At 45.3% G+C, this 27,064-nt stretch overlaps 1 protein-coding gene across 9 annotated transcripts in view; it reads right to left on the bottom strand.

The window, feature by feature from the left end:
• Window positions 1-27,064, bottom strand: part of LOC115093445 (actin-fragmin kinase-like) — a 256,956-nt gene that overhangs the window by 80,260 nt on the left and 149,632 nt on the right. For all 9 annotated transcript variants that reach the window (XM_029605167.1, XM_029605168.1, XM_029605161.1 and 6 more), the window contains one exon: window positions 18,427-18,607. In XM_029605167.1, the coding sequence (XP_029461027.1) occupies window positions 18,427-18,607 (181 nt within the window). The remainder of the gene's footprint in view (window positions 1-18,426; window positions 18,608-27,064) is intronic.

Consider the following 27,064-nt stretch of genomic DNA (forward strand, 5'->3'; position numbering starts at 1 on the left):
GCATAATTAAACTCTGGAATTTGGTGCCAGAGGATGTGGTCAAAGTTGTTAGTGTAGCTGCGTTTAAAAAAGGTTTGAACAAGTTCCTACAGGAAAAGTCCATGAACCATTTTAAGGTGGATTTGCAGATATAGCAAATGTTGCTTACCTGTAACAGGTGTCCTCCCAGGACAGCAGGACGTTCGTCCTCACATATGGGTGACACAGGATGGAGCCCAATCAAGGAACACTTTTGTCAAAGTTTCTAGAACTTTGACTGGCACCTACTGGGCATGCTCAGCATGGCACTAAACCTGCAGCCAGCAGGGGTCCAGTCTTGTTTAAAGCTACAGGAAGTGCCGAAAAATAAAATAAGAAAACGTAACGAACCCATCACCGCTGAGCGGTGAGCGGGTTTCATGAGGACTAACATCCTGCTGTCCTGTGAGAACACCTGTTACAAGTAAGCAACATTTGCTTTCTCACAGGACAAGCAGGATGGTAGTCCTCACATATGGGTGAGTACCGAGCTGAGGATGTCCGAGAAATGCATCAAATGTACCCAAGATGTAATAGGCACAAGGACTGGAGTGGAATTTGGTAGAGGGCATCCTGAACCCTAACGGGCGGGCGGAAGGGTGTTGGTACATCAAGTTGTAAAAAGGTTTCGCAAGACAGACTGACCGAAGATGGAATCTGGTCTTCCGGCCTTGTCTAAGCAATAATGGGCTGTAAAGGTATGAAGAGAAGTCCAGGTAGCAGCCCTGCAAATGTCAGGAAGCGGCACCGAGCGTAAGTGCACCACTGAAGTCGCCATGGCCCTCAGAGTGTGCTTTAACACAGACTTGAAGCGGAATGCCTGCTTGCTGATAGCAAAAGGATATGCAGTCCGCTAACCAGGAGGAGAGAGTCTGCTTACCCACAGGCTGCCCCAATTTGATGGAATGGAAAGACAAACAATTGAGAGCTTTTCCTGTGGGCAGCGATACGGTCTAGATAGAAGGCTAGAGCCCGTTTGCAGTCAAGGGTATGCACAGCCTGGATTGGAGTGAGGCCTGGGAAAGAAGGTAGGTAGTATAATGGATTGATTAATGTGAAACTCCGATACTACCTTAGGTAAGAACTTAGGGTGAGGGCGGAGTACTGCCCGGTCCTGCAGAAGTTTAGTGTAAGGCGGATAGGTAACTAGGGCCTGTAACTCACTAACTCTGCAAGCAGATGTGATTGCCAAAAGAAAAATCACTTTCCATGTGAGATAGCGAAGATCACAGGATTGGAGAGGCTCGAATGGTGGTTTCATGAGCCGACCCAAAACCAGATTGAGGTCCCAAGAAGGGGCCGGAGGGCATAGTGGAGGCTTGAGGTGAAGCAAGCCTTTCAAAAAACGTTTTACAAGGGGTTGTACCGAAATAGGAACATCCCTGACACCTTTATGGAAGGCGGCCACCGCACTGACATGCATTCTGATGGAGGAAGATTTTAGACCTGATTCTGACAAGTGCCAGAGATAGTCTAGAAACTTCGTGGTGGAACAGGTAAAGGGATCAAGGGATTGAGAAGAACACCATGATGTAAACCTGTGGCTTAAGTAATTCTGCTTATTGCTTTGAACCTGCATCGTGGCTAAGTATTCTGATTATTCTTGAAGTTGTGTAGAAAGCTTCTGTGCCTATTTATAGTGTGTTTCATTTCTTTATAGTAAGAAATTATTCCAGTAAGTTCATTTGCTGTTTGCTTGCACAGGGCTTACTGCTTTGTATTTGTGCAGAAAGCCTCTGTGCCTAATTCCTGCCTGTTTTAATTTTCTTTATAGTAAGATAATAATTTTCTAGTAAGTTAAATTGCTGTTTGTTGCACAAAGTTAGAACCCCCCCCCCCAACAAAAACTCTCTCCAGCTTGTAAACTGTTATAATCTCTCTATTTTGGGGTTAGCTGGCAGAAATAATCTATTCAAACTAAAATATTGGGGCATAAAGACTGTTTTTTAAAACAATTGACCAAAAAGCAAAGATAACCGTCCAGAAGTGCCCTGCTTTACCCAGCTGGTCCCAGGCTTAACTGTTTAACTCCCACCCACCCTACCCCTCTACCCACCCACCCCTGGGGCTTGTTTTCTAATAAAGTCTGCCTAACTTGCCATTGGCAGCGACATAAATTAGTACATAGGTAACAGTCAAGGACATACAAATCATAAATTACCAGGATGAGGACTATCCAATGTAACTGCTGTGGAGCCTTTATTTTGAGGGAAAGCATCTGGAAACTTAGAGCTTGCCCAATTTGTGCACAACTCTCTTCCCTGAAAAAGGAGTTGACTGACATTAAAAAACAATTAGCTTCAATTAAAAATAATACACCCACATTGCATTACTCAGAATATAATTCCCCAATATCACAGAAAAACCAGGAGTCAAGAAAAGGAAATTCATTAGGCTCAGGAAGGACCCACAGTCACCCATTCTTGACAGAAGAGCAGTCAACAGGTATACCCCCCCACTCAAACAGGTCATTAAGAAACTCTTTAAAATCCAGGAATACAGTGGGCTCTGGTAGAATTAGACCTGTGATGAGGAGACACACCATGTACCAAATGCAAAAAGAACAAGCCTTTTCTATATTAAAAACTGAAGAAGTTCATGAGAAAAACATTGAAGTGTTACCAGAAAAGAGGGAAAAAACACAATGCATGCAGTATTTCAGGATCCATAACCAAAAGAAAAATCTAATTGAGAGGAATAACTCTGTCAACAGTGGCACAACTACAAAAAGAAAGAGTGAAGTGAATAACAAATCTCAACTAATATCTTATAAGGAGTCCAGGAAATGCAATAACCTTAAAGAGAGTACCTGGAAGGTAATGACCACAAATGCTCATAGTTTGGGAAATAAAATCCCAGATCTGCAGGCCCTAATGGCTGAGGCAGAATTAGACATTGTTGCTATAACAGAAACATGGTTCACAGAATCTCATGAATGGGATACAACAATACCAGGCTACAACTTGTTAAGGAAGGACAGAAAGGATAGAAAAGGGGGAGGTGTGGCTCTTTATGTCAGACAAAACATCCAAGCAACTGAGCTACAAGGAAGTTGGGGTAAGGAAGAAGCTCTATGGCTCGACCTAAAAAAAGATGACGGAGCATCCATTTATATTGGAGTGGTTTACAGGCCTCCAAACCAAAAGGAAGAGCTGGACAGAGAGCTGGTTGAAGACATCCATAAGATAGGTAAGAAGGGAGAAGTGGTGATCGTAGGTGACTTTAATATGCCAGATGTAGACTGGAAAATCCCATCTGCAGAAACTAAAAATAGTAGAGCGATAGTGGATGCCATGCAAGTATCTTTGTTCAAACAAATGGTGTTGGAACCCACGAGAGAAGGAGCTATACTCGACTTAGTGCTCACTAATGCAGATAATGTCTCAGATGTCCAGGTGGGAGCCCACCTCAGCAGCAGTGACCATCAAACGGTATGGTTTTAATATCAATAAAAGAATAGGGAAAAGAACCACAAAGACCCGAGTTTTACAGTTCAAAAACACAGACTTTGAGGAAATGGGTAAGTACCTGGAGGAAGAACTAAAAGGATGGGAGAACGAGAGAGATGTGGATCAGCAGTGGACCAATCTAAAAGGAGCAATCACCAGGGCAACTGCTCTATATGTTAGAAATGTAAAGAAAAGCAAAAGGAAACTGAAACCTATCTGGTTCTCAAAGGAGGTGGCTGACAAAATTAAAGCTAAAAGAACAGCATTCAAGATATATAAAAGATCCCAAAGGGAGGAGCACAAAGAAGCATATTTGAATCAACTGAGGGAGACAAAGAAATTAATCAAGTTGGCAAAAAGTCAAGCGGAAGAGAGGATTGCCAAGGAGATAAAAAATGGTGACAAAACATTTTTCAGATACATCAGCGAAAAGAGAAAGGTCCAAAGTGGTATAGCAAAATTGAAAGGTGGTAATGATCAATGTGTGGAGAGTGACGAAGAAATGGCAGAAATATTAAACAAATACTTCAGCTCTGTGTTCACTAAAGAAGACCCTGGAGAAGGACCATCTCTACACAACAAGAAACTGGAGGGAAGTGGAATAGATGAAAATCCTTTCACAGTAGAATATGTGTGGGAAGAGCTAAAGAACCTGAAAGTGGACAAAGCCATGGGGCCTGATGGTATCCATCCAAGGATATTGAGGGAGCTCAGAGATGTTCTGGCGGCTCCACTGTGTGACCTGTTCAATAGATCCCTAGAAACGGGAGTGGTGCCGAGTGATTGGAGAAGAGCGGTGGTGGTCCCGCTTCACAAGAGTGGCAACAGGGAGGAGGCTGGAAACTACAGACCGGTTAGCCTCACTTCGGTGGTGGGAAAAGTAATGGAGTCACTGCTGAAAGAGAGAATAGTGAACAATCTACAGTCCGGAGAATCGATGGACCAGAGGCAACATGGATTCACCAGGGGAAGATCCTGTCAGACAAATCTGATTGACTTTTTTGACTGGGTAACCAAGGAATTGGATCAAGGAAGAGCACTCGATATCATATACTTGGATTTCAGCAAAGCTTTTGATACGGTTCCGCACAGGAGACTGGTGAATAAAACGAGAAGATTGGGAGTGAGTGCCAATGTGGTGACCTGGATTGCAAATTGGTTGACGGACAGAAGACAATGTGTGATGGTAAATGGAACCTTCTCTGAGGAGAGAGCGGTTATAAGTGGTGTACCGCAAGGATCGGTGTTGGGACCGGTCCTGTTCAATATCTTTGTGAGCGACATTGCGGATGGGATTGAAGGTAAGGTTTGTCTTTTTGCGGATGACACTAAGATCTGCAATAGAGTGGACACGCCGGAAGGAGTGGAGAGAATGAGACGGGATCTAAGGAAACTGGAAGAGTGGTCGAAGACATGGCAGCTGAGATTCAATGCAAAGAAATGCAAGTCATGCATATGGGGAGTGGAAATCCGAATGAAATGTATTCGATGGGGGGGGGGAAGGCTGATGTGCACGGAGCAGGAGAGGGACCTTGGGGGGATAGTATCTAATGATATGAAGTCTGCGAAACAATGCGACAAGGCGATAGCAAAAGCCAGAAGAATGCTGGGCTGCATAGAGAGAGGAATATCGAGTAAGAAAAGGGAAGTGATTATTCCCCTGTACAGGTCCTTGGTGAGGCCTCACCTGGAGTACTGTGTTCAGTTCTGGAGACCGTATCTTCAAAAAGACAAAGACAAGATGGAAGCGGTACAGAGAAGGGCGACCAGGAAGGTGGAGGATCTTCATCAGATGACGTACGAGGAGAGATTGAAGAATCTAAATATGTACACCCTGGAGGAGAGGAGGAGCAGAGGTGATATGATACAGACTTTCAGATACTTGAAAGGTTTTAATGATCCAAAGACAACGACAAACCTTTTCTGTAGGAAGAAAATCAGCAGAACCAGGGGTCACGATTTGAAGCTCCAGGGAGGAAGATTCAGAACCAATGTCAGGAAGTATTTCTTCACGGAGAGGGTGGTGGATGCCTGGAATGCCCTTCCGGAGGAAGTGGTGAAGACCAGAACTGTGAGGGACTTCAAAGGGGCGTGGGATAAACACTGTGGATCCATAAAGTCAAGAGACCGCCAATGTAGAGTGGGTGGCTCACCAGAAAGATGGCTACTGCCCGGAGACAATACCCTTATTAAATAAACATACAGATGCTTACTGTGACTCCAACATCACTCTAAGCTTCAACGGCAAGAGGAAATGTGGAAAAAAGGATTTGCTATCACAAAGAGGGGAGTAGCTGGCTTGTTACGGCGGTTACTACCCCAAACCAAATAAGCCTAATACTTCACTTTCCAAGCATATACAGCATAGTTCTCTGCTTCAAAGGCAGGGGAGAAGAAAAGAGGGTTCGCACTCACAAAGCGGGGAGTAGCTGGCTTATTACGGCGGTTACTACCCCAAACCAAATGTGCCTGATACTTCGCTTTCGATGCATATCCAGCATGGCTCTCTGCTTCATGGCATGGGAGAGGCTGATACATCGATCATTTCCAGCATAGCTCTCTGCTTCAACAGCAGGGGAATAAAAAAAGCTGAGGCTTCTCGCATATCCAGAATAGCTTCAACTGCAGGGGAGAAGAAAAAAAAAAAAAAAAAAGGATTCGCACTCACAAAGCAGGGAGTAGCTGGCTTGTTACGGCGGTTACTACCCTAAACCAAAAGGGCCTGATACTTCACTTTCAATGCATAACCAGCATGGCTCTCCGCTTCAACGGCAGGAGAGAAGAAAAACAACCAATAGGGGCTGTATGACATAGTCTGGGTAAAGGGAATAAACATGGGTGTAGCTTGCTTATTGCAGCAGTTACTACCCCTACTACCCCTAACTAATCAAGCTAGGTATTTCACTTGGATGCAGCTCCATCACTGCTCTCTACATTAATGGTGGGGGTGGAAGGGAAATAGAACCAAGAGTTAAGAGAAAATGATAAGTATGAGAGAAAAAAATGTGTGAAGCTTGCTGGGCAGACTGGATGGGCCGTTTGGTCTTCTTCTGCCGTCATTTCTATGTTTCTATGTTTCTATGTTTCTATGTTCCATTTCTATAGGTAAGACTTTTTCGTGGAAGGCTTCCGTGAAGCAAACAGGACACGGGAAACTGGCTCCGAAAGGTTAAGTGGCTGAAGAATTAACCTTTCAACATCCAGGCTGTCAGGGACAAAGCTTGAAGATTGGGGTGTCGTAGGCACCCGCCGTTCTGAGTGATCAGAAGTGGGTCCATTCCCAAGGTAATGTGCCTGCGAATGGAGAGATCCTGAACATAAGAAAATGCCATACTGGGTCAGACAAAGGGTCCATCAAGCCCAGCATCCTGTTTCCAACAGTGGCCAATCCAGGCCATAAGAACCTGGCAAGTACCCAAAAACTAAGTCTATTCCATGTTACCATTGCTAATGGCAGTGGCTATTCTCTAAGTGAACTTATCCAAGAACTTATCCAAGAACTTATCCAATCCTTTTTTAAACACAGCTATACTAAATGCACTAACCACATCCTCTGGCAACAAATTCCGGAGTTTAATTGTGTGTTGAGTAAAAAAGAACTTTCTCCGATTAGTTTTAAATGTGCCCCATGCTAACTTCATGGAGTGCCCCCTAGTCTTTCTACTATCCAAAAGAGTAAATAACCAATTCACATCTACCCGTTCTAGACCTCTCATGATTTTAAACATCTCTATCATATCCCCCCTCAGTTGCCTCTTCTCCAAGCTGAAAAGTCCTAACCTCTTTAGTCTTTCCTCATAGGGGAGCTGTTCCATTCCCCTTATCATTTTGGTAGCCCTTCTCTGTACCTTCTCCATCGCAATTATATCTTTTTTGAGATGCAGCGACCAGAATTGTACACAGTATTCAAGGTGCGGTCTCACCATGGAGCGATACAGAGGCATTATGACATTTTCTGTTTTATTCACCATTCCCTTTCTAATAATTCCCAACATTCTGTTTGCTGAAGTATTGGATACCACACTTGGCGAGGCCAGTGAGGTGCTATCAAGATCATGCATCCTTTCTCCTGACGTAACTTCACAAGAGTCTTCGAGAGAAGTGGAAGTGGAGGGAATGCATATAGGAGACCAGTTGCCCATGAGAGGGAGAACGCATCTCTTGGCTGAGAGTGTTGGCTGCGAGTGAGAGAGCAAATGTTCTCTACTTTGCGGTTTTGAGGTGACACAGAGGTCTATGCGAGGATGACCCCAACGTTGGAATATTTCGTCCTCTACTGAGGGGTTGAGGGACCACTCATGCAGATGGAAAGCGCAACTTAGGTTGTCCGCCAACACATTGTCCACTCCCAGCAAATAGGTGGCCCTGAGGTACATCGAGTGGGAGAGGGCCTCCGCCCATATCTGCGCAGCTTCCTGACACAGTAGGAAGGAGCCCGTCCCTCCCTGTTTGTTGAGGTACTACATGGCCACCTGATTGTCCATCTGAATCAGGATGACCTGATTAGAAAGGCGATCCTGAAACACCCTGAGAGCATATCTGATTGCTCGAAGCTCCAGGAAATTGATTTGGTGTTTGGCTTCCTCTGGAGACCAAGTTCCTTGTGTTTGCAAATTGGCCACATGGGCTCCCCAGCTGAGGTTGGAAGCATCGGTGGTGAGAATTATTTGAGGGTCTGGAGCCTGGAAGGGCAGGCCCTAGAGGAGAATGATCCGATTTTGCCACCAGGCTAGAGACTGACTGAGTGAGTCGGTGATGTGGACAGTGGTTGATAGAGGTTGGACGGAGTGAGTCCCATTGTGACCTTAGAGTCCACTACATGACTCATGGCCAAGCGGGCCATTGGGGTAACCTGTACTGAGGATGCCATGTGTCCCAGTAGGATGAGGAAGTGGTGTGCAATCGTACATTGCTGAGACTGTAGCTAGTGTGCGAGGGAGATGAGAGTGAGAGCTCACTGTTGAGGCAGAAAAGCCTTTGCCTGCAAGGTGTCCAAGTCTGCCCCTATGAATGATAAAGTTTGAGATGGGACTAAGCAGGATTTTGCGTAATTGACGAGAAATCCAAGCGAAATCAGAGTGTGTAAAGTAAGACGTAGGGACGACAGAGCAGCTTGCTGAGTGGGAGCCCTGATCAACCAATCGTCTAGATAGGGATAGACGTGAACACCCTGAGTCCTGAGGAAGGCTGCTACTACTACGAGGCACTTGGTGAAGACTCGTGGTGCAGATGCCAGGCCAAATGGGAGCACTCAGTATTGATAGTGGTTGTGGCCTTCAAGAAATCTCAGGAACTTTTCTCAGAGGTACTTGTTGAGGGCACGTAGGTCCAGAATTGGACGAACGCCTCCAGATTTTTTGGGGATTAGAAAGTACCAGGAATAGAATCCTAGGCCTTGTTGAGAGTAAGGTAATGGTTCTATTGCTCTGGACTGGAGGAAGAGGGAGACCTCCTGCTTCAGGAGTAGTGAGTGGTCGGATGTTCTCCATGCCGGTAGATGTGGGGAGTCCGGTGGAATGGAGAGAAAGTTCAGGCGATAACCTTGAGAGATTATGGTAAGGACCCACTGGTCTGAGGTGATTGTGTGCCACCTGTTGTTGAAATGGCACAATCGACCACCCACTGGTATCTGAGGCAGTGGAAACTGGCTGCTGCTCTCTATGCAGGAGTCAAAAACCGGAAGCAGGGCCCGGCTGAGGAGCTGCTTGCGGCTTTTGTTTATGAGGTTGACGAGACTGGGCCTTGGACGGAAGAATGACTTTTTGGTATCCTTCCTGAAAGGATGTTTGGAGGAATACTCAGAGGGCATCAGAGAGAGCTGGCGAAGGGTCTCATGATGGTCCTTGAGTTCCACCACCATCCGCTGAATCTGTTTCCCAAACAGATTGTCTCCTATGCAGGGCAGATCAGACAATCTGTCTTGTACTTCAGGGCGCAAGTCCGAAGACTTAAGCCAGGCCCATCTTCTTGCCGAAATAGCAGTTGCAGATACCCTGGAAGCGGTGTCAAAGATATCATAAGAAGATTTTATTTCATGTTTCCCTGCCTCAAAACGCTTGTGTACCAGGGTTAGGAGTTGTTCTTGAAATTGCTGAGGAAGGGACTCTGCAAAGTCCTGTATCTGCTTGTTGTACTGGGTCACATATAGCTGGTAGGAGGCAATCCGAGAGATAAGCATCGATCCCTGGAAGACACGCTGGCCAATGGCATCCAGGAATTTCTGTTCCTTACCTGGGGGAAAGAAAGAGTGGGGTTTTGATCTTTTTGCCCTTTTTTTGGGCAGATTCTACAACCACAGATTGGTGATCCAGCTGAGGTTTCTGGAATCCTGGGGCTGACTGGACCAAATAAGTGGTATCAGCTTTTCTGTTGACTGGGGCAACAGAACCAGGGTGTTCCCAGTTCTTTTTGAGGAGATCCAAAAGAACCTGGTGAATCGGGATGGAGGTTATTTCCTTGGGAGCATCCAGGAAGTGTAACAGCTCCTTCATTTGATGCCTGTCATCATGTTCAGTCTGCAATTGGAAAGGAACCAATTCAGACATTTCCTTTACAAAATTTAGGAAGGATATTCAGCAGGAGAAGGCGGCGATGGCAAGTCATCGGTGTCTTGAGAGGAATCGTCGGTCCAGGTGTCATAGGGATCAGGACCTGCCCCTCTAGCAGCCTGAGGAGGACAGGACAATGGTATTCCTGAAGGTCCCAGTCTAGGCTCCGAAGGCATCGAGGGAAGTGCTGGGGGCACCGGTGCAGGCATCGAGGGCATCGATGGATGGATCAGTGGCGCTGATGGGCACATCGGCATCGATGGTTGAGGCATCGGAAGAACTCCCGATGGAGGAATGCGGAACTGTTTCCCCTCCCGATGACAGGGTAAGCAGGGAAGGCACCGAGCCATCGGTGACCCAGGATCCACCGGTGGAAAAGCCGCTATAAGCGCTTCCATCTTCGAGAGCAGTGGTGCCAGTGCTGCCGGAATCGGATCGGTGGTCGGTTCCACAATCAGCACCGGTGTCGTGGCGGAGGAACTTGAAGTCTATGCATCGCATTATCGATGGCCTCCTGAACCATCCGGTCCAGTTCTTCACAGAGACCTGGAGCAAGCAGCCCCGGCTCCGGAAGGGAAGAAGGAGGCAGAGGCATAGCCGGAGGGACCACCGTTAAAGGCGGACTCGCGGCTCCCGATACCCATCCAGGTGAGGGGTGCCTCAGCAACCCGGTTGCAGAAAGGGTTGGTGCCTTTTCTGGACGGTTCGATGGCGGCTCAGCCGATGGCGAGGTCGAAGATTTTCCTTCCTCGATGGTCCTAGACTTGCAGTGTCGATGCCGATGTTTCTCTCTACTATCCCCTCGGTCCTGTGGGGGAGTAGAGGTAGTTGAAGGCTGAGAAGTTGTCGACGCCCGGACGGTCACCGGCCGGTGGCCGATACTGGTGTGAAGTGGATGGTGCCGGTTCAGACGACGTCGATGCAATAGACGGCGTCAGAGTTTGAGAATGGAAGAGAAGTTCCATTTTCTCCATTCTGGCCTTGCAATCCTTTGGTATCATTAAGACACATTTGGTGCAAGTCAGGACATCATGCTCGCACCCGAGACACATTACACAGACTTTATGCGGGTCTGTAATGGACATGGTATGAGTACAGTCCGGGCACTGATGGAACCCCGACACCATGGCCTTTGAAAAATTTAGCCGTGGTACTGTCAATGGCCAGTAGGGCACGAGGGCCAAACTCGACGGGAATCGATCGAAACCGGGTAAAAAACTTACTGGAGTACCGCGGAGTCAAAAACTCGAAGGAGGGACCCCTGTGGGGTATGAACGTTTTTAGTAATTCCGTGAGAAAAATTCCTGTCAGGAATCTCTGTGGAGCTCCTTAACCCACGTGGCTACTGCTGCGCGGAAAAAAGAAGGCTGAAGAGGGACTCCTGCTGGCTGCAGGTTTAGTGCCATGCTGGGCATGCCCAGTAGGTGCCAGTCAAAGTTCTAGAAACTTTGACAAAAAAGTGTTCCGTGATTGGGCTCCATCCTGTGATGTCACCCATATGTGAGGACTACCATCCTGCTTGTCCTGTGAGAAAGGCTGTGATTTGTAAGTCTGCTGAAGAGTTGCAGAATACAGTAGTGATGAATACATTCTGCTATTCAGTTTGATAATGTACATTTCGTGACCACTTCTCTACATCTGTTAGTCGTATGAAACAAAAAGCTGTGAGTTCTTTTCTTATTAGTAGGCTAGAGATATTTTGCAATCTAACGTATGAAGGATCGTCTCACCTTCATATGCATGTGAATGTGGAAAAGTAAGTAAGCAATATGATAGATTGACTGATATGAAAAGCAGAGACCACTTTCGGCAGAAACAGAGCGATTGTGAGCACCCCTCTTTGTGGAAGAACTGTGTTAATGGTGGATAATGAATGAGAGCTTGGAGTTCACTGATTCTTCTAGCCAAAGTCACTGCTACCAGGAAAACTATTTTCCATGTCAAGAACTTAAGAGAAGCACCTCCCGATGTTCAAAATGTGGGTTCAACCATTGAGAAAGGACAACATTCAAGTCCCATGGGACCAGAGGCTTTTGCACCAGAGGTTTCAAATTTCACAAATCTTTCATAAATCTCAATACCAGTGGATAAGTAGAGATGGGTTTTATGATCCACTGAAACATGATAAGCCGCTATGGCACAGAGTTGTGCTCTTAAAGAGAATGCAGCAAGGCCCGGATACAGAAAGGAAGAGCAAGTATGATAACAGATGCTTAGGCTTGTAAGAGAACAGGTCTAAGGTGATCTGATGGCACCACATGGCACATCTTTTCCATTTGAAGGCATAATTTTTCCCTAGTTGAGCGTTTCGTAGCTGATACCATTACATCTTCAATGCCTCTAGACAAACAGAGCAGCAATTGAGTGTTCAGTATCCAAAGTACGGAAGATTTGGATGATACAGCATTCCTTAGTCTTGAGTTAGTATGGCAAGGCCTGTCCCCAGATGTATTGGAGAACTGCTGGAAAGTTGTACAAGATACATAAAAAACCATAATTGTCTGGGCTATACTGGAGCTACAAGGTTTAAGTGAGTGCGGTCTTGCAGCAGCTTTTGTACCTGACAATAAATGGTTTTGTCAAAAAAAGCGTACATGAGGTTTTCCCCCCAGTTGATTAGGAATGTATCCTGATCTATCCAGAGATTGATGGGTAGAACTGAGCAAATTTTGTCAAGTTCTCTGATTTTCTCCAATGTGAATGAATCAACTAATAGCAGACTCCACAAGTTGAATAATATGTCGACTGCTAATTGTTGCAGAGACCATGTGTGTGGGCAAAATTTTCTGCTGAGGCAATCCATCAGCATATTGGAGATCCCTGGAAGATAGGTAGCTTATAGAGCAGCTTGATTCCTGATCACCATGTCTGTCTATATGTAGTAACAGATCTGAAATTTCAAGTTTGAGTTTTTTCAGAACCCTGGAGTATAGACCACCTGGTCTGGGTGATTTGCTACTCTTTAGTTTGTCAATCTGCCTTACTACATCTTTCAGATGAACTAAACCAAACTATGCTGAATCTGGATCATCACGCTTGAAAACTGTTTCAGGAATGGGTATCTCCAACATCCTCATTCGCAAACAGCGATGCAAAGAACGTTTAGTCTTTCCTAAGTGCCCACGTAATCCCTCAATCATCTAAGGGTCCATCTGACTCCCTCACAGGCTTCTTTCTTCATATATAATTTTAAAAGTTTTTATTGTTTCTATGGCCAGTTTCTTTTCAAATTCTCTCTTAGCCTGTCTGATCAATGTTTTACATTTAACTTGCCATTGCTTAGGATTTATTCTATTTTCTTCAGATGGCTAAAATAGCTTCTTTCACCTTGCTTTTTAATCATGCCCATGATCTTCTTTCCATGTTTTTTTAACGCATGGAATTACATGTGAACTGTGCTTCTAAGATGGTATTTTTAAATTATTTCTCTGAGTTTTTCACTAAAACGGTTGACCCTAGTCAAGGAAGGTCTGCCAACTTGTCATGAACATCATCTCAGTTGCTACTGGCTCTAAGTCACGCCATATGCCAAGCTCTGATGGCGGCTGAAGAGGTCCATGAGACAAATGAACTCAGATAGAATGAAGATGATGTTTTATGCATTCCTCCACATCTAACAGTATTTAGGGTAATAAATATCACCATCCACAGGTCATAAAAAAGGCTTTAGTTTTTGAATGCAGTCATGTAGATACTGCACCTTATAAAATTGGTGTGTAGAACACAAGGGGTAAACTTGAAACTCTGAAAAACTCTTTCCAGAATTGTCTGATAGCCTATGGTCTTTGCCTGAAGATGAATTTGAATTAATTCTTGTCTTTTTTGCCTTTTTTCCAGTGCAGACTCCACAATGACAGACTGATGAGAGTTGGACAAATCTGAACCCCAGTGACATTTGAATTTTATACTTGAGATTTCGTTTTCTGGCACTTTGCTGATTGTGGTTCCATCTAAGGCAATGACAGCACAGCTTGTGCCCATTCATAAGGGATATTACCTTGCCACAAATGCAAGTTTTTGTCAGACACGTTGAGGAGGCAAGTGTATTTCTTATTTTAGGGGTCTTCTACCACTGAAAAGTACTGTTGTGAGTGCTGCAGAGGCAACTAAAGAAAGTAAATTCTGAAGAAAAACATCAAAGTTTAAGAATTTAGAGAAAAAAAAAATATTTGAAAGGATTAAGTCATGTCCGTGCTTGTGCTCGAACTCCACACATACTCAGTAGAGCCAAGAGCTCTACTAGCTAGGAAAGACAATTCCATTCAGTTCTAGTGGATAATGTCACCCACATGTCACGGGTGATTCAACCTGTTTATTGATGGAAAAAATGGACGTTAGCATCCATCTAATGGTGCTGTCATGGACAGTCTCAGAGTTCTAGAAAAGGCTTTTCTGGGTATGTATGGTATTGCCCATATGCACACCATCTTCCAGAGCTCCCTTAGTCTTACAAAAAAGCTATCTGAACTCCATAAAAGAAAAGCGTCAGGTTTCTGTGGCCGATTACCTGAAATAGGTGTTCTCCATGGTCAGGGTAAACATCTTTGCTTTCTAACTAAAGATTGCATTGAACTGAAGAAAGGGATAACAGCAAAACCACTGCTGGCTGATTTGTAGGAAATATTTTTATTGGGTAAAATCTCACTTAGAAATTCCACCCAGCTTTTTGGGAAAAAAAATCTTTGTTGGCCTACGCCATTCTGAGCAGGGACAGGCCCTTCAGCTGCTAGTGAAAGACCAAGCAATGAAGCAATGCAGTAAATAAATTATTTCCTAGCATGTAGCTAGATGAACTCAAGACTAATGGGTTATGTGCTCCCCTGCAAGCAGATGGAGACTGAGTCAGGTTTCAAAGCTGACGTCATCTTAGATATACCCCTGCAAGTGCCCTCAGCCATTCAGTATCTCTCCATCTCCTAGCAGATGTGGATGTGCTATCCCCACACCAGCATTGGTGTTTAGCAGGATTTCAGTACTAGTTTAAAGAAGAAAATTTACCTTTAAATTGGAGAAAGATTGAGCCCCACTCTTCTGCAGTGATACCTAAAAGGTCCCCCTCCCCCCCAGTTGAGGCGATTTCCAAGATCCCTCAGAGGTGTGCCTTGGTCTGGTAGTTGGTCCCCGGCGTAGACTTTGCTGCTGAAGCAGTTGAAAGGTGGCAGGTGCAGGATGCAGAGTGTGGCGGTGACGGCCTAAGCCCTCTCCCTCTGTAGCCAGAGACTATCTCTTTATCAGCCGGTAAAGCGCTGAGCCCAGGTAAGTAGAGAAGAACTCCTCCGATTCAGAGACGTGGAAGGGCTTTAGTAAGTCTTTCTTGCAGTCTCCTTGCTCGGCACACCATGCAGACGATGTTCCCGATCCCGTCAGGGCAAGGGAAGGGGGTTTCCGAGTGGGTCGAGCAGCCCCCTAATGGGCTAGGCCCCACTTCAGGCTCGGTGTGTATTCCACGTGGCAGGCCTCTGTGGCGCCATCTTGCATGCAGTTTGTGCGGCGCCATTTTCCCCCATTGACCATCAGTACGTGTGGTGCGGGCCGGCCCTTTGTGCACCTATCGCGTGCATAAGTGTGCGCATACTTGTGCACATAACCGCATGCATACCTGCACGCATAAGCATACGCTTACATTAGTGCACAACCGAATGCTTATACTTACGCTTCTCGGGCTCAGGCAATAACTGGCTGAACGCACAAGCTACAGTGTACTATGGCTCCAGCAACAAAGAAGCACAAGCAATACTCCCTTTGTGCTGTCTGCCATTTTGGGCTGCACAGTCTGACCTAGAATCCTTCCTGTGTCAGCACTACGAGGAAGCCCAAAGAGGGCTAGACCCTCAGAACTTCTCCAAGCCAGAGAACGGGTCAGCCGCGACCTTATCTGGTAGCACCCCGGATATGAGCAATCCCAGGGCTGTGTCCTCCCCGGGAGAGGGCAGTTCAGCGGCCCCTACCCCAGTTCCTCCTGGGCTAGGAAAGGACCCAGCGACCTTTTCTTGGGTGCAATTCTTTCAGGGCCTTCAATTCAAGCCTTTGTTCATGCGCAGTCAGCTGCTGACCCTGCCTAGTCTGAGCCCCAGCCCTGAAGGCCTTGTCCTCCCAGCCCTATCAGCATGCCTTGGGACATGACTTGCCTCACCAAGACTATCCCTGACAGGGACCCAGACACCATGGACAACGAAGGGGATGCAGACTCATTGAAGGTCAGGGAAATCCCTCCAGGCCTGGAGCCATACCGGACCATGCTACGGTTTTTCCACAGAGATGAACTGCCGGCCCTGGTTTCCCAGACCCTGAAGATTCTGGGAACTCCTGGCACAGCTCCTATGTCAGAATCAAAGAAGAAACCCATCTTGGTGTCTCTACGGAAAGCCTCTTGCTATTTCCCGATGCTGGAAGCCATTCAGGAGTTGATTGACCTGGAGTGGGATGCCCCAGAAGCCAGTTTTAAAGGAGGTCGGGCCTTGGAGGCCTTGTACCCTCTGGACCTGCTGGCCAAAGAACGCCTGTGTTTCCCGAAAGTAGATGCCCTGGACTGTGCCATCTCGAAGTGAACTATCCCAGTACAGGGAGGAGGAGAGGCCTTGAAGGATGCACACGATAGGCGGCTGAAGTCCACTCTTAAGCAAGCCTTTGATGTACCGTCCCCTTGGTTGACACAGGACACGGAAGACTACCACCTCCTATGACACTTAAAAGTCAGTAGGCTTTTAGTACGGTATCTGGAACGTTCAGAACCTGTGCGCAAGACAGACCACTTGTTTCTTCTTCACGGTGGAAGAAAACAAGGCAAAGTAGCCTTGCGAGCTACCATAGCTCACTGGATCAAGGAAGAGATCATGGGAGCTTATGTAGAGGCAGGGAAGTCTTTACCCCCCTTCAGGTTAAAGCTCATTCCACTAGGGCCCAGGCAGTATCCTGGGTGGAAGCTAAACTACTGTCTCCCATCGACATCTGTCGAGCAGCGACGTGATCCTCCTTACACACCTTCTCCAGGTTCTATCGCCTGGACGTCTAGGTCCGAAAGGACGCAGCCTTTGCAAGAACGGTGCTAACCGGACCGCGGGCAGCTTCCTGCCCCGTTTGGGAGTAGCTTTTCTACATCCCATTGGTCCTGAGTCCATCTAGCTACACGCTAGGAAATGGAGAAATTACTTACCTGATAATTTTGTTTTCCTTAGTGTAGACAGATGGACTCAGCATCCCGCCCACGGTTGCCCATGAATGATACCAAGGAATCGCCCATGAGGTGAATATAGATTCCAAGAGGTTATGGGTAAGCCATTGCCCTGTTCCTAGATTAGGGCATCTATAATATTGCTGGGATTCAGCACTTATGTTTAATTGAGTACAGTTACGGTCACCAGTTTTTTAATCAAGTTATTAAGTTGTATCCAAATTTTACTCAAGCTTTTCAACAGTATGTCCACAATGGCTTTTGAAGAGAATACAGAATGGCTGAGGTCACTGCAGGGGTATATCCAAGGCTTTGAAACCAGACTCAGTTTCCATCTGCTAGCAGGCAGCACATAGCCCATTGGTCCTGAGTCCATCTGTCTACACTAAGGAAAGTGAAATTATCAGGTAAGTAATTTCTCCAATATGTAAGTGCTAGGAGCTGTCAGATTTATGGGCATTCATATGCTGAGTGGAAGGAGCCAAGAGATTGTACTCCTCCTATTCTGTGTTTGGGAACCTTTTGGGACTTTTGGGTGGGGGTGGAGAAATATACAAATATCTTGAAGATAGAGGAGGGTGTGATAGCCCCACTTAATCTAGCCCCACTTAATCTAACTTTTTTTTTTTTTTTTTTAAGATTTAGGAGCCTGGGCAGGGGAAATTTGCCACTTCTTTTTTTCTTTAGGTTATCCAACTTTAGGCCTGCAGTTTTTCTAATCAAAATTAGAAAAACTAATTAATTAATTAATTGTAACACTTTGTAAATAAGTTAATTTATTCTGTTCATTCTTATTGCCTAAATTATTCCAGCTACTCTTCTTCTTACCCAAGTTCAAATTTCCCTTGTTTTATTGTAACTTTTTATATCTACCTATAAACACCAGTTTTTCGTTCAATGTTATCACTCCCCTGTTTCCTGTAAACCAGCATGATGTGATTTTATCATGAATGCCGGTATAAAAAAAGCTTTAAATAAATAAATAAATAAATAAATAGATAGGTAATGTTACCTGCTCGTGCAGAAAATAAGCACTAGCTAAAGTTAAGCCATGCCCCCTGGAACATTCCTGCTCTGCCTCTTTTTGTCCAGTTAAATTTCAACTAGGTAATGTCTTGCTCGGCTAAAATTTAGCCAGTCAGCATATTTAAAACTCAGGATATGCCTGGCTCAGTCCCGAACCTAGCCAGACAAACCTTTTTAAATAACAACCTCAATGTGTAACTCAAATCCCATTTACCTTGTTCTGACACTAGACCAGCTGTTACTGTCGAAGTTCCACTTCCAAAAGTCATTCTGTTCATCCTTAACATTCAGTCCTCCAAAAAGGTACATCGCAGTGCTGTAAACCACAGCTGAATGGAGATGACGGCGTTTTGGACCATGTTCACCAGATGACACAAGGGACCATGTCTTTGTTTCTGATGTCACAGATAAACCATTATAAAACATTTTGAAAGCACTGTATAAACTATAATTTGCCTTCTAAATATAGAATGTAAAAGCAATTTCCTCCCCCCACCACAGTACATTGTGAATCAACATTGTACCACAACCAAGCTTGAATAATCTTTGCAGCCAAATAAAATCTTTTGCCAACTCTATTTCCAGTGCTTTTTTGTGAGGTTTGATTTAAGTGGTGGTGCAAGAAGGAATGAATTCTGGGCAAATGAGGAGGAAGTGAATGCTTGATGGGGGCTAATGCTAAGGAAGGTGAGTGAGATATGCAAGGAGGGGATGGCACAATGCTGAGGAACCTGTGAGAAGGTTTAATTGTAGGGGAATACAAGAAAGGGAGATTAATTTAGTTACCTCCCCCATCTCCCTGAAATCAGCAATGCAAACGTGAGCTATCTGAGGTGATAAGAGCATCAAGTATATGAGAACCAGGTTATAGAAAAGAAGTGCATGGGGGAGTGCAAGACAAGACCGAGTGGGGGAAAAAGAGCTGGTGTAAATAGGATGGGCGTATGAGAGAGAGAACAAGAGTTGAGCATGGCAGGGGGTGAGATAGAGTCAGAGGTATGATAAGGTGAGAGAAAGCCAGAGAGAGTAATTGTGAGGAGGAAGGGTTTGAGAGAAAGAGAGGATTGGGGGGGGGGGGGGGGGTGAAGGGAATGGGCATATGAGAGCTAAAAATGTGATGAGGGAGTGAGCCAGATAGGATATTTGGGGGGAAAGGGGATTGTATTCAAGAGGATGACTGTCTGTGAGAATGAATCAGAGAGAGGGGATAATTGGAAGTGACAGATCAGGGATTTATTTATTTTAAAATCCTTTTATTCCACATATAGTGAAATGTATCCTCCTAAACAGATTAATGACAAATAATTTAAAAACATATCACACACAAATCTAAATATAAAAACAAAATCTAAGCATACAGACAGCTGCTGATCACCATAAACATATGTACCAGCTTATTACTTTTTAACAAAAGGCCTTAGAAAAATTAAAATGCCTTAAGATTCTTCCAAAATAATTGGTAATCTTGAAGTTCCCCAAGCTCACTGGGCAAAAGGTTCCACAAAGTCAGATCTAAAATGGATAACGCAGAGACGGACATCCTTAACAGAGAAACCACAAAAGGTTCTCTCTGTTACATATATCTTAAGCAAGTAAGTTAAATAACTAGGACCATCACTGTACAGTGCTTTATACACTAGAGTAACATTCTTAAATTTGGCTCTATACTCAACTGGTAGCCAGTGCAAACTTTTGATCTGAGACATAATATACTCCCAACATTCTAACCTGATTCTTTGGAAGCCTGAAGTAAAGAGTACTGAAATAATCTAATACTATCAATACAAAGCCTGAACAAACATGTGAAAATCATCCTTAGAAAGGATGTACTTAAATCACCTGATTAAGCAAAGTTTATAAAAAAACTGGATTTGACCCCAGCCTTTAATTGGCTGGCACCTAACATCACCCCCATATCACCCATTTCATCTGAAAACTTGATAGAATAATTGTTTACTTGCAAACAGGGTAAGGTTATAGGAAGTGGGTCACAATTAGCCTTGAGTGAGAAGTCCATTAACAACTATTAATCAAGTTTACTTAGGGAACAGCCACTGCTATTAATTGCATCAGTAGCATGGGATCTTCTTAGTGTTTGGGTAATTGCCAGGTTCTTGTGGCCTGGTTTGGCCTCTGTTGGAAACAGGATGCTGGGCTCGATGGACCCTTGGTCTGACCCAGCTTGGCAATTTCTTATGTTCATGAAGGAGTCAAATTGGAAGGGATCGGAAAATGTGAGAGGAGATAAGTGAAATGAAAGGTTGCCAGGGAGTGAGAAAGTCATGTGGAGATCATGAGAAGTGGTAAGAGAGGAGGGTTGCTGTTGGGGGAAAAAGAGAGCCAAATAGCAGGAAACTGACAGGGGAAGCAACCCAGTGAGGAAGATGGAGTGCTAAAATGGGCAGAGGAGAGGAGAGTTTGAAACAAACTGTTGGGACAGGAAGAATTGGAGGGTGAGGATTGAATAAGAGGTGTGACGAAGGAGGAATGAGATCCAAGTATGAGCGAATAGAAAGAATGAAGTGATGGTGATGTAAGGGAGAGATTTAGAAGCAGAAAAGAGAAACAAAGTGTAATCAATATCAGGGAGAGGAGAAAATGATAGCCAAGAGAACCTGGAAAAGGATTTAGGAGAAGACCAGAAAGGACACAACAGAACAGATAATTTCACTGCTCCCCTTCAGTCCTTCCCCTCCTGTTTCTCCCCATATGCTAACTGCAATATCTGCTCCAGTCTCACCCCTTGCTTCTTGTAGGGACAGTAGAGGGGAAGCTAGAGCAGACACTAAAGAAATCAAATTGCTCTATTCCCTTCCCTAGTTCCTACTCTCCTGTTTCCTGCAGGCTGCCTGAAGGAAAGGGGTAGAGCAGCAGAGCAGGTTTTTTAGCTGCCTGAAATTCAGAGCACTGGCCAATGGATTTGGGGCACAGCCCTCTATGCCCATAACTAGCAATGCCTCTGACAAGACCAATATAAAAAAAAAAAAAGTCTTCACCCAGATGACAAAGATAGAAAAAGCAAGTTTGCTTATTGTAACAGTGTTTTCCCACAGACAGGAAGAATTAGCCATGATCTATGGGTGACATCATCCAGCCTCATGAAATGAATTGTCTCTCCAAGCTAGTAGAGCTTTAACCTCTACTGAGCATGAGTGGGAGTTCCCGTGCAGGCATTGCCTCAGAGTCTCCTCAGTCTGTAACAAAGCTGATAGAATGGGATAGTCTGCAGTGCAGGGAGGAGGGCAGGCATCTCATGGCTAATTCAATCTATCGACAGAAAGCACCGTTTACAGTAAGCAAACTTGCTTTTTTCCGTCAATAAATAGGGCTGAATTAGTTTTGATCTGTGGAGAGTCCCAAGTTGAGGGTTGCAGCATAGCATTTGTAATAAGCAACGCAGACTCTACCATGGACAGCAGACTATTCCTGGATCGAATAAATGACAATTTTATGGAACAACTGGTTCAGAAACCAACAAAAGAGAGAGCTATTTTAGATTTAATTCTTAGTGGAACACGGGATTTGGTGAGAGGTAACGCTGGTGAGGCCACTTGGCTATAGTGATCATAACTCCTTTTTATTAGTTCTACTTGACATCTCGGCGGCATTTGACACCGTCAACCACTCCATCCTTCTGGATCGCCTAACAGATATTGGTATCTCCGGATCAGCCCACAGTTGGTTCAAATCCTTCCTCTGCAACAGATCATTCAAAGTTAAAATCAATAATAAAGAATCGCCTTTAACAAAATCCACCCTTGGCGTGCCACAAGGATCATCCCTATTTCCAACCCTTTTCAATATTTACCTCCTCCCCCTATGCCAATTGCTGACCGACCTTAATTTAATTCATTATCTGTACGCTGACGACGTGCAGATTCTAATCCCCATTACAGAATCTATTTCAAAAGCGCCCACCCATTGGAATAACTGCCTTATATCTATCAACAATAGACTAAACTTGGTCCTTAATGCCTCGAAGACGGAGCTCCTCCTCATCTCTTCAAACGATGAAAATATTCACCTATCATCCTCACACAACGCACTCATCACCCACAAGCATGTGAGAGATCTAGGGGTACTGCTGGATAATAGACTAAACCTAAAGAAAATGGTCAACACCACATCCAAAGACTGCTTTTATAGACTCCAGGTTCTGAAACGACTCAAACCACTTCTTTTTTTCCAAGACTTTAGGACAGTCCTCCAAGCGCTACTATTTGCCAAGATAGACTACTGCAGTGCCCTTCTCCTCGGCCTCCCCAAATCGACCACCAAACCACTGCAGATGATACAAAATGCGGCAGCGAGATTACTAACCAACACCAGCCGTGGAGATCACATTTCACCCATCCTCAGAAAACTACATTGGTTACCAGTAAATTTTAGATTCCTCTACAAATCAATCACCCTAATACACAAATCTATCCATCATCAACTCCATCTCGACCTTGAAATCCCCTTCAAATTACACTCTTCCAACAGACCAATTAGAGATATTCACAAAGGCACATTGAATTTCCCCCCTACCAAAGCCTCACGCCTTTCCTCTACAAAAGACAGAGCTTTTTCAATAGCAGGACCAGCTATATGGAACAACATTCCTTCAGGCCTCCGATTAGAACCTTGTCTAACTACGTTCAGAAAAAAACTCAAGACGTGGCTATTTCACCAAGCATTCGATGACCCTCCAGACAATCACTAATCATATTTTATCCCTCATGGACATAGAGGATAGAAGTCCACAATCCTTTTGAACGAAGGACAATCACAGGTTAAAGCACATTATGCTCTAACCTAAATTCCTTTTGTATTATGTTATAATTCCTCCTGCCTTTCTTTCTTCCAGCTTTAAGCTTCCCAAGTTTTTACTCCTTGTTAAATGTAACTTTGCCTTATTCTCCTCTCTTGTTAATTACTATTTTATTTATTGCTTCAGTTATACCCTTGTTCTATGTAAACCGATCCGATATGGTTATTACTATGAAGGTCGGTATAAAAAAGTGTTAAATAAATAAATAAAATAACATGATAAGTACTGAATCTACAGTTCTAGCATTAAACGGTGCAGGTACAAAGTTTAAGAGTGTACAACAAATGTACCATTATAGAAGCACAGCTGTATCCCATGCATTAAGAAAGGTGGAAAGAATGCCAAACAACTGCTAGCTTGGTTAAAAGGAAGTGAAAGAGGCTATATTAAACAAAAAAAAACAAAAACCTGTCTTCAAAAATTGGAAGGATCCATCTAAGAAAACAGTAAAAAGCATAAGCATTAGCAGGTTAAATGTAAAACATTGATACGGCAGGCTAAGAGAATTTGAAAAGAAGCTGGCTACAGAGGCAAAAACTCTTATCATCAACTTTTAAAAAATGTATCCAAAGCAGGAAGTTGGCCCGTTAGATGATCCAGTGGTTAAAGGAGCACTTAGCTTTAGGATTCTTAGCTTTGATGTTTACAAATGAAGATGTTGGGGAATACCCGTTCTGCAGACGGCTTTCAAGACTGGTGATTCCAATGAACTGAACCAAATCACAATGAACCTGGAAGATGTATAGGGGAGACTGACAAACTGAAGAGTAGCAAATTGCCCAGACCAGATGGTATATGGCCCAGGATTCTGAAAGAACTCAAAAATGAAATTTCAGATCTATTACTAGTAACTTCTAACCTGTCATTACTCCTGGGGGAATTCTGAGCTACTGCGGGGTGCAGAATTTATGCAGAATTCCCTTCTTGTGCAGAATTTTCTTTTTTTGCACAGAATTTTAAGCTGCCCAGTGGAGCGAGTGGAGCCCTTTCAGTTCACAGACAAAGAGAAAGGAGGCCTGGTGGGGCCATAAGAAGACAAAACCCACTTGCGGCTGAAGACAAAGAAGGCCCCGGTGGGCCACATGCAGCGCTAATCCCGCTCGCAGCTAAAGTTGAGGGAGACTCTGATGGACCGCAAGCGGAGCCCATCCCGCTTGTGGCTGAAGTGGAAGGAAGCCCCAGTGGGACACGAGCAGGTCACAGCTGAGGAGCAGTGAATAACTAATGACAACACAGCCTGTGAGTGGTGTGTGTATGCGCACAGAATGACAGGCATAGTAGGATGTGTGTGTGTGATTTGGAGCCTGTGTACCTGAGTGTGTGCGTGAGTGAGAGAGGAAGCCTGTATGCAAGAGAGAGAAGGAGCCTATGTGAGTGTGTTTGCCAGAGAAAAACGGAGCCTATGTGAGAGGGAAGAGGTGTGTGCAATAGAAAAAGCAAATGTTGCTTACCTGATGTAACAGGTGTTCTCACAGGAGAGCAGGATGTTAGTCCTCACAAATGGGTGACATCGAGGATGGAGCCCACCACGGAAAACTTCTGTCAAAGTTTAACAGAACTTTGACTGGCCCCTACTGGGCATGCCCAGCACGGCACTGACCCTGCAGCCAGCAGGGGTCTCCCTTCAGTCTGATTTTCAAAGCTACAGGCAGTGCCTAAAAAATAAAAGAAACGAACCCAACACCGCGGGGTGGCGGGCGGGTTTCGTGAGGACTAACACCCTGCTGTCCTGTGAGAACACCTGTTACATCAGGTAAGCAACATTTGCTTTCTCACAGGACAAGCAGGATGGTTGTCCTCACAAATGGGTGAGTACCGAGCTGAGGATGTCCTGACTTGCACCAAAGGCACCCAACGGCGTGCAACAGGCACAACAATTGGGGTGTAATTTGGGAAAAGGCATCCGCACCCTACCGGGAAGGTGGAAGGGTGTTGGTACATTATGATGGAAAAAGGTTACGCAAGACAGATTGGCCGAAGATGGAGTCCTGTCTTCCAGCTTTGTCCAAACAATAGTGGGCTGCAAAGGTATGGAGAGAACTCCAGGTTGCAGCTTTACAGATGTCAGGAAGCGGCACCGATCGAAGGTGTGCTACTGAAGTCGCCATGGCCCTCACAGAGTGTGCCTTGACACGGTCTTGGAAAGGAATGCCAGCTTGCTGATAGCAAAAGGAAATGCAGTCCGCCAACCAGGAGGAAAGAGCCTGCTTACCCACAGGTTGTCCTAACTTGTTAGGATGGAAAGAGACGAATAATTGAGTACTCTTTCTATGAGAAACTGTACTGTCTAGATAAAAAGCTAGAGCCCGTTACAGTCTAAGGTATGCAGAGTCTGTTCCCCGGAGTTGGAGTGGGGCCTGGGAAAAAAGATAGGTAGTATGATGGATTGATTGATATGGAACTCCGAAACTACCTTAGGTAAAAATTTAGGGTGAGTGCGGAGTACCGCCCGGTCCTGCAGGAGCTTAGTGTAAGGCGGATAGGTAACTATTTAAATTTAAATAATAAAATAACTAGGGCCTGCAATTCACTAACTCTGCGAGCTGAAGTGATAGCCAAAAGGAATAACACTTTCCAAGTGAGATATCTTAAGTCACAGGAGTGCAGAGGTTCGAAGGGTGGTTTCATTAGACGACCAAGAACCAGATTAAGGTCCCAAGATGGGGCCGGAGGACGTAAGGGTGGCTTCAGATGGAGCAAGCCTTTGAGAAAGCGTGTTACCAGGGGTTGTACTGAGATAGGGACACCCCCGATACCCTTGTGGAAGGCGGCTACCACACTGACATGCATCCTGATAGAAGAGGTTTTAAGACCTGATTCTGAGAGATGCCATAAATAGTCCAAGAATTTGGAAATTGGACAGGAAAGGGGATCAAGGGACTGAGAAGTGCACCATGATGTATACCTTTTCCATTTGTATGAATAGGATCTTCTAGTGGAGGGCTTTCGTGAAGCTATCAGGACACGAGAAACCGAATCCGAAAGGTTAAAAGGCTGGAGAACTAGCCTTTCAACATCCATGCCGTCAGGGACAAGGCTTGGAGGTTGGGATGGAGAAGGCATCCGTCGTTTTGAGTGAGTAGATGCGGATCCTTTCCCAGAGGAATGTGTCTGCGGATGGAGAGATCTCGGAGTATGGGAAACCACACTTGGCGTGGCCAGTGCGGTGCTACCAGGATCATGGTTCCCCTGTCCTGGCGTAGCTTCACGAGAGTCCTGGACAGAAGAGGAAGTGGAGGGAATGCATAGAGCAGACCGGTTGTCCACTTGAGGGAGAAGGCATCCCTTGGCCGCGAGTGCTGGCTCCGAATGAGAGAGCAATAATTGTCCACTTTGTGGTTCTGAGGGGACGCAAAGAGGTCTATGTGTGGGTATCCCCACTTGTGGAATAGAGAGGTCGCTACTAGAGGATTGAGAGACCACTCATGTGGTTGGAAGACATGGCTCAGCTGGTCTGCCAATACATTGTCTACACCCGGCAGGTAGGTGGCCCTGAGGTACATGGAGCAGGAGAGGGCTTCTGCCCAAATCTGCGCAGCTTCCTGACACAGAAGGAAGGAGCCTGTGCCTCCCTGCTTGTTTATGTACCACATGGCCACCTGGTTGTCTGTCTGGATCAAGACTATCTGATTCGATAGGCGAGCTTGGAAAGTTCTGAGCGCGTAGCGGATTGCTCGCAGCTCCAAGAAATTTATCTGGTGTTCGGCTTCTTCTCGAGACCAGAGACCCTGGGTTTGCAACTCGTCCACATGGGCCCCCCAACCGATGTGGGAAGCGTCGGTGGTTAGGATTACTTGTGGATCTGGTAGGAGAAAGGGTAAGCCCTGAAGGAGGTTGACTTGATTCGTCCACCAGATTAACGATAGGCGTGGCGCTTGTGTAACTGTGACAATGGAGGACAGCGGCTGAAGAGCTTGAATCCATTGGTGTCGCAGAGTCCATTGTGTAACTCTCATGGCTAGTCGGGCCATGGGAGTTACTTGAACCGAGGATGCCATGTGTCCTAGGAGAACTAGGAATTGGCGAGCTGTGGCAGTGT

Source organism: Rhinatrema bivittatum, chromosome 6 (genome assembly GCF_901001135.1).
Source record: "Rhinatrema bivittatum chromosome 6, aRhiBiv1.1, whole genome shotgun sequence".
NCBI classification, from domain to species: domain Eukaryota; kingdom Metazoa; phylum Chordata; class Amphibia; order Gymnophiona; family Rhinatrematidae; genus Rhinatrema; species Rhinatrema bivittatum.